Source organism: Amphiura filiformis, chromosome 2 (genome assembly GCF_039555335.1).
Source record: "Amphiura filiformis chromosome 2, Afil_fr2py, whole genome shotgun sequence".
Lineage (NCBI taxonomy): Eukaryota > Metazoa > Echinodermata > Ophiuroidea > Amphilepidida > Amphiuridae > Amphiura > Amphiura filiformis.
The window spans coordinates 8,869,482-8,877,900 of record NC_092629.1 but is presented as its reverse complement, the minus strand read 5'-3'; the positions used below and the strand labels follow the sequence as shown (position 1 = coordinate 8,877,900).

General features: G+C 35.4%; 1 protein-coding gene across 1 annotated transcript; it reads right to left on the bottom strand.

The window, feature by feature from the left end:
• Window positions 1-323: 323 nt before the first annotated feature.
• Window positions 324-8,081, bottom strand: LOC140171247 (uncharacterized). The gene is made up of 11 exons (XM_072194479.1): window positions 7,689-8,081; window positions 7,068-7,155; window positions 6,112-6,237; window positions 5,359-5,540; window positions 4,779-4,828; window positions 4,584-4,689; window positions 3,862-3,971; window positions 2,952-3,051; window positions 1,889-2,039; window positions 1,458-1,536; window positions 324-357 (listed from the first exon to the last, which is right to left on the bottom strand). Exons 1-11 carry the CDS (start codon window positions 8,079-8,081, stop codon window positions 324-326), a joined length of 1,419 nt encoding a protein of 472 aa, XP_072050580.1.
• Window positions 8,082-8,419: the final 338 nt, after the last annotated feature.

Below are 8,419 nucleotides of genomic sequence, written 5' to 3'. Positions count from 1 at the left end.
TGAGAAACTAATGACCTCGATTTTTGGCTCGTTTTTATGTGAACACATGCTTCTGTGTGTTTTATGCCTGTTTGACTGTTTGAGTGTGTGAATTGTATGTGAGTGCTTATTTATTTGTATAACGGCATCTGCTTAAATGTATCCCGTTTGATTTACTTACTTAATGCGTTCCATATCTGACTTATCCTGATTGGTTTTCAGATTCACAAACTTGTGAATAATAATCACTAAGAATATAAAGTTCACCTGTTAAACAGAAAACCATGTAATTATAAAAAGCAATCCTGTAATCGAGCTTACGATGCGAAACTACAACATATTGGTCAGATTATACCATATTTTGGCCAGTGTGAATGCCTGTAATATACGTATGTATTTATTATTTTTTAACCAAAATACTTTTTTACTCTCAAATATGTGGCCTTGGGCACTAATGATAGCAATCAAATTCGCCTAAACAGATATTGTTGATGTATTGGTATAATACTATTTTGTCTCAATTCATAGAGTTATCTATCTAACTACATGCCCTCATATTAATTGACTCACTTTAGCTTTTGTTAAAATTGAAGGCGCTATTTATTTTCATATTTATTATTTTTATGTCATGATGCAGTCATGTCTACAGTAGAATTCAATTCACCTCAACCTTTGCAGGACTTAAACCCCATTAAAAGCTATTAAACCAAGATAACACTCATTGAAAACAGCTCAACTGATTAAATCATATCTTCTCTGGTTAAATACACACAACATTATGTTTCTGCTTTACACGTACAATGGAGCAATGCGCTGGGATTATAGTTTCAGTTGGGTGAACGATTATAAAGCGAGCGCTAGAGAACAATTCTGTGTGGTCTTTGTATATGAAATGAGACAATACGTGCTTATTGTTAACCATCGTTCTTGAAAATGAGAAGCATGGTGGTTTGCAGACTTAACACGGTTTGGAAATAATTTCTTCATATTTTTGGTGTTATCTGTCGTTTACATACTCTTCCTCAAACACCAAAGTACACATATTTCCAAACATCTAAATTAGCTAAAAGTTTAGGACATGTTACAAAACTATATTTTCTAGAATTTTAGAAGAGTACTTTTAATATTGGTCGGTTATTTTTCACACAGCGACGTTAACTAGGCAAATCCCCATACTTTTAACGTAGGCTATTTGTAGAGGTCACGCGTCAATGGTAAGAGCACTGTGTATTGTGTATAGGAAAACGGACAGTAACTGCAGTATGTATGCATGCAACTTACTACTGTGATAAAAACTGCAGGTGCGGCAAATGCAAAGATCAATGATAATGATAATGATGATGATGATGATGATGATGATGGTGATGATGATGATGATGATGATGATGATGATGATGATGATGATGATGATGATGATGAGGATGAGGATGATGAAGATGATGAGGATTGAAGAAACATTTTTAAATAAATATGCATACCTTCCGCTTTTCACATATTTGGAAAGTCCTGCACCTTTGCTTACGCCGAGAGTTAGGAATGCAATACCTGCTGGTATACCTGTTAAACAAAATTAAATGGCTGGCAATTCAAACTGGACTCTTTTAAGTCAAATGTTTCCATTAGCTTAAATCTATAGCTGCCTATTATTCGTTATTAAGGTGTAGTATCCATGAATAACTCCACCTTTGTTCGTTTCGTATAGACAGCCGTTTCCGAGCCCATCTTGTTTACTTCATCGCTTTAGTTCGACCTCTGCTGTGTTTTGTTCTCTGTTGCGTTTCGTTTCGTTTCGATTCGTTTTGTTTCGTTTTGTTTTATTCGTTGTTGTTGTTTTTTCTTGATTTTGCCTCGCCCTCATTATTTCATTAAATGAATAATTTACCATTCAAAGTAAAATAAACTGTCTTACCCCACGCAAGAAGCATACATATGGGAAGTTTCATTGGCAAGGTGATGTTGGGGTTAACCTTGAGGTACAGATGTATTCCTTCCATCAACATCCACATGAACACCACTAACCATAGGTAATGAAGCATAACAGCTACTGCAATACAGGCAGCCTATGGAATACAAAATTCAGTTTTGTCCACATTATTATATATTTTTAAAATTTGCTTTTTTAACAAAAACACATTTGGGTTTACAATGGCATCCTTTTTGAAAATCTTGCTTGAATTTTTGTGTACATTTATGTTTTCTGTGACGTATTTAAAATGGATGCCAACTGTCAACCCAAGCAAAATTCTCAAGAGAGAGGTCAATTACCAACCTTTTGTGTTCTTGTTACAAAAGTAAATTTCAAAATAAATAACGTGTTTAGTGGAATTACGCTTTTTTCACCGTTGTTAGTAGCATGAGTGCATTAAAAGTCGTGCATTAGAGACAAAAAAATTAGATATTAAGACTCGAGATCAAAGAAGCTTTCACAATATTTCCAATATTTTGAAGCCCACCATCGTGTCATGTCACGTAAAATGTTTCTCTTGTCGCTTGATGGCGCACTGTAAAGAAATCTCAATTTTCGAGAGTCAAGCTATAGTATATCTATAATATAAGGTCCAACTACTCTTCGTGACTATCGCTAAAACAAAACAAGGTCACACGTTGCTACGCACCTTAATCGGCAAATGTAGTGCCGATGTGATAATGACGTGTTTCAATTAGCCAATCAGACTACACTTCCGTGTCCATGCTATAAACAGCAACAAACCGGCAGACCGCTGAAAAATCTTGCCGAAAATATAATGCTTCATTTTTTTTTGTTGCTATTTTGTTAATTTATCCTACGAAAATTATTTTAATGTAATTCTGCAAAAGCCTTATTGTTTTTATAAGCTACTCTAGTACATTTTTCAGTTTCATGTTCTCGGAATCAATGAAATTCCCTTTAAATATTTGTCTAACCTATACAATCATTTGAATAGCAGGTGCGTTTCCTCGAATTCCGAATTTACTATAACTACATTGGTTACCTTGGCTTTGGCAGTGACACCTGTGACAAATAAAAGTTGAGCGAGAAGTAAAGACACGGCTAGGTTGATATGTATGGCTATACGGATATTCTTGTGTAATCTGTGGAGGCAACAATATATGTAAAATATAACTAAGGAACGAATACAAATTAATTGACCTTTGTATTACAAGGTATATTTGATACAACTACATGTATATAACTAATAAAATTCTATATTAAACCAATACTTTTTTTGTACCAATAGATAGCTAAATGGGTATCCCCTATCCAGCGATACCAATATAAGTACCCAACTTCATCCAAATAATTTCACAAAGACATCATATCACCAGCACAATTGGGAAGATCTGGTTATTAACAAAGTACAGGCCACAAGTTGACATTTAAGTATAAAAAGTGTTTCGCTAATTAAGCAAGGATATGAACAGATATGAACAATATATCAAGCTAATATCACTTGAAATATTTTTCTAAGATCAAATATAAATATCTCAGGTCCCCAACAACCCCTCCTAGCCGCCAACGTTAATCGACCACGCTGCCCGGGGGTAAGTGGCAGGTGAGTTTATGTTGTTTATAACAAGAGACTGATTTACTATTAGTCTGAGTCAATTAGTGCTTATTTGAGAGTTTTTAGTGCTATAGAAAACAAAGCGGAACGCTGCAAATCATAGTCAGCAAAATAAGAACGCGCATATTTTACTTGTGTAACCAAAATGGTAGCCACTATTTTGCACAAATGAAGAATGCTTGTATGTAGTAACATATTATGAAGGAAACAACTACGTCACAAATTGTTTATGTCATAAACAATTTAGTAATTTTACAATACCATTATCTAGAGTATAAAAAATAATTCATAACAATTATGATGGTAATTGTATAGGTATGAGGATAATCAAACATACTTGCAAATTACAAACAGTACGATGGTAGCGACCAGACACAGGACAGATGCCGATATGGCAATATATGTTACATAAGACAGTGCCTTTTGATGTGCAATGGGTATCGGAACCTGAAAAAGGAAAATAATGTTAACTTGTTAAAAAGAATAAAAGGTTATTGAATTTTAACATTTTAATTCTGTATCATTTTCATGCATTTGGATCTCATATTTTGAGGCAGCTCCTTAACGAAAAAAAACATACCGTCTAGTCTAAAGAAAACATATGTGACATGATCAAGGGGAATGAGTCACATGTCGACCCTGGTCGAAAATGAGTTTTACATACATTTCTAAAGAGGACATTTGAGCTTTCAGAAGTTGAAAACCCCATGATTGATACGACTTTTCTTTGCGAAGTTACATCAATTTATCAGTCACTGAAAACAATATAAAACCAAAGCATTATAACACTTTCTTTGCCAATATCTCAAAATCAATATTAGCGACATGTGACTCATTTCCCTTGATCGTGTCACATATGCGCAAGCTTAACTAAACTTGTACTGGACTTTCTCATGATAAGAAAGTTGTTCTGTTGTAGAGTATTAATTGACTTCTCATTAAAAACGTTTAAAGTTTGAAGCAGTAAAGTGATGTCGAAATTTTTCAAATTGCAAAATTGTGCATATGTGATTGTGATGATTTTCTTAATGTTTAAGGAAATGATATAGAAATGTCTACCTCAACTAGTTGCATCAACACTGTAAAACTAGTCATGTGATTACAGCTGCATGTCACCTGACTACCTTCGCTGCCACTAATACTGCATCCATCGGGAGACCATTTTCTGAAATAAGAAATAAGATAAATAAATTGTATACACTATGTAGAAACCGTTGTTACTGATCGACAATTATTTCTGGGTAGAGTACTTACTTAAATAGTGTTAAATATTGACACGTAGGTTTACCTGTCCCATTCACATTCTGAAATTTAAAAAAAAATATAGATATAAAAAATAATTAATGCATCTTATATTCCTTGCAGTTATACCTGTTGACTTTAAATTCGTACTTGATTTTTTCTTATGTCGAGCATATCTAGGCATTAACAGCTGAATGAAATCTAGGAGATAACGCTGACGAAACTTCGGCCAGGCACAAGTGACCTGGTGAAGGGGTTCGCCGTAGATAGTTGGTCGGGGTATTTTTACAGGACAGGCAAGTGCAGCCGACAATCGGGCGTTACCCTGATCAGAACCAACTGTAACGAGGTCTTTTATCATGGATCATCTGCCCCGCTATTACCAGATAGGAGATCGAGAGCGGAGATTTGTTTTGGTTCCTGCGGGGAATTGAACCCGGGACCTCTCGCACCAAAGGCAAAGACCTTAACCAGTGTGCCACGCTGCTCCTATAATCGTTATCTTTATAATATCTAGAAATGAAAACATACATCATTTATTAATTCATTTTACGTTACAAAATTTACACTTTCAACCAAGATAATAACTTACCTGCAGCTGGCTAAAGGTAATACTGAATGTTTTCCCCGTAGTGTATGATACTATTTGATTATTACTATTAAACATAGTAATAGAGAGAACTCGACTGGCAAACGTAAATCTCTTGTTATCAACTTTGATAGGGGGTTTCGAGTGCAGGGGTAAATTCAGCACAGAGGTTACAAACTTATAGCCTATAATAAAATAACAAACAATATCACTTAGTTAACCTTAACATTACCCCGCTGAAGAATAGGCACCCAGTCTATGGAATTTGTGGTATTTTGATAATTAAATAAGGGATGTGTGATGGAGGAGAATGGAAAACAGGATGAAGAAGAAACGCCAGCTCCGCGAGCGCCCCGGGGATAGAATCCGAGCTGGTTCCTGCATCATGGCACTGCGCAAGCGCACAACATCCGATGAGATTGAGTATATTATGTATTTCCAATGATGTGCTCCCTTAACCTAAAACTTTGAGGCGGGTTTTGGTCGCAGGTATTTGCGTGTTTCCCGTCCGCATACCCCTGAAGGGGCCTATCCTGTGATACTTTGTGGTATTGTGTGGTGTTAAGATTAATCCAAGGCTTACAAGCAAATTGAATTAGATGTTGCTATAATTATTAAGTTGTATCTTCCAGGTGACTTCAATCTTGTAACTGAGTTAAATTTACAAAAACACAATCACACAGTCTCGTTTTGTCGATTCTAAGCAGAAATTACTAATGTTTTTTTTAACAATTTTTTACTAAAGTAGTCATGTACCTTCAGTTAAGTTTCCCCACGCATTATCAGGATACATTATCTTAAAGTCATAAGCGTCATTGTCGGAGGTGACCTCTACTACCCAGGAATTATTAATCAGGTGATCAACTTCAATTATCTCTGTGTCTGTCAAAGAAACATAATTGTATAGTATGATAAGGGAAAGTCTCTTGAATGGGTCTTTTCAGAGCCACCATCTTTCAGCGGACAATGGATGATCTACTTGAGAATATTGAATTATTTTCAAAACCATCCTTTTCTGATACAGTGGTTCGAAGGAGAGTATAACCTAGTGGTGTTTGCACTCAAATAATATTTAATGACACAAATAAAGCCAACACAGCTAATAGGTGTCAATTCCAGTAATGTGTATGATTTTTGTTTGGATATAACGTCATTTAATTTGAAAAGCAAAATGCTATTTAATGTTTAACTTTAGTCTTGGGTAATGATAATAGTTATCACGTTTATGTTACCTGACATTTTTGTATTATTTATGTTGATATTTTCCCTTCATTTACATATTAATTTATCTAATTGTTCGCAAATTATTTATCACTTTTGTGATAATTGAGGGCGTTAATTATTTTGATTATAACATTAATTTTATTATTGTTGTTCACTTGTTTCATTTTGCAGCCATTTGTTCGCGTTATTTATATAAATTTTTTTCTTTGGTAAATGGAATATTTGTACTAACTACAAGTCTTCCCTACCTGTAAATACACATATTTATAAAACTATTTATATGTAAAAATAGCACCCTCGGTGTTCTAATTTAGTTAATAATGATATCTATGTAGGACAAACAACGGTGAGAAGTTAAAACTTAATAAATATGGCACATGTTACCCACTTGCCTTGCTCCCAAGAAGATCACTTGTACACCGGCTATTCCGTTGAAACCCGCAATCGGTTTCTTAAACAAATTATATTGTTTCAAATACTTAGCATACCTATGTATTTTTCTTGTATTCGTGTCACATTTCCTTGAAATTCGGGGAAAAACGAGGTGTCCCAGGCTTGCAAAATGTCATCTACACTCTGCGAGGAAAACATAAAACATTTGAGAATAATATAAAAGTGTCAGTTTATATTTATACTCGATTCCCACCAGAACAACAAAAAATACACATTTCAAAATAGATTCTATTTAGTTATTAACCTCATCCATATCGGTCACTTTCATCTCTTCGCTTTACAAAATAACACAAAATTTTCCTCAAAAGTTTGTAAAAATATACAATTTTTATATTTTGTCTTTCCAAAAATCGGACAGGCTAAAACAGGACGACCAACAAGAGAAGTGCGAATCACAAACTGTCCAAATATGGTAGCGCGCAATTAAAATACGGCGGCCAGTTCGCGTAATTTGTTCGACACACAATACGGCGCTCGCGGAGGTTAGGTAGTATTTACGCTGACGGCGCGAAAATCAATTGTTGAATACTTGTAACCGCGTTGCGTTCCGCATTTGCGTTTTGGCAAATAAATAAAGATGATTGGATCGCATGTATCGCATTTATTCATGAGGATATAAACTAATTGTATTTGATATGTTTTAATGAATAAAATACCTGGTTTTGAAATAGTTCTGCTTTTCTCTCAAAATTCTCCTTCCATTCGTGGTAATTGGTGATTGGTACTTTGGGCTGAGAAGTAGTATCTGGAATAGGCGTTTCTGTTGTCTGCCCCTCTACTGTGGTCGAAGTCTGAGAAGTAGTATCTGGAGTAGGCGTTTCTGTCGTCTGTCCCTCTGCTGTGGTCGAAGTCTGAGAAGTAGTATCTGGAGTAGGCGTTTCTGTTGTCTGCCCCTCTGCTGTGTTCGAAGTCTGAGAAGTAGTATCTGGAGTAGGCGTTTCTGTTGTCTGCCCCTCTGCTGTGGTCGAAGTCTGAGAAGTAGTATCTGGAGTAGGCGTTTCTATCGTCTGATCTTCTGCTGTGGTTAAGCTTCGCGATGTAGGTAACATTATTTCTGAAACAGAAATGTATTGGCCACATGAGAGAGTATTGATTTGTTTTACGTTAACTAATAGTAACTTTTCGGTTTCGGTTTTCAACAACGTTGGGTTTTGCAATGGTAACAATTAATTTGTCATTTTCACAGATATACCAAGTAGTATCCACGAAACTGGAGGGCAACAGAATCGTTAAGTGGGAGCATGTCCAGTGTCCACATGGTTAGAGGTGACATTATTGACTATCGCAGAATCTTCTGTCGTCCTAAACGAAAAATCGCTATTTTCTAGGGTGGGAGGGGGAATCATAAAATAAAAGGCTTATTAATAGCAATGTTGCTAGACCACAA

Bases quoted from the DNA above. Each gene is read 5' to 3' on its own strand.
- LOC140171247 (XM_072194479.1), bottom strand. From the start codon at position 8,081: ATGTTACCTACATCGCGAAGCTTAACCACAGCAGAAGATCAGACGATA. The intron at 7,156-7,688 runs GTATTTTATTCA...TTTTCCTCGCAG, and splicing joins CAGAACTATTTCAAAACCAG to AGTGTAGATGACATTTTGCA. The intron at 4,829-5,358 runs GTAAGTTATTAT...TTTAAATTTCAG, and splicing joins TTACCTTTAGCCAGCTGCAG to AATGTGAATGGGACAGGTAA.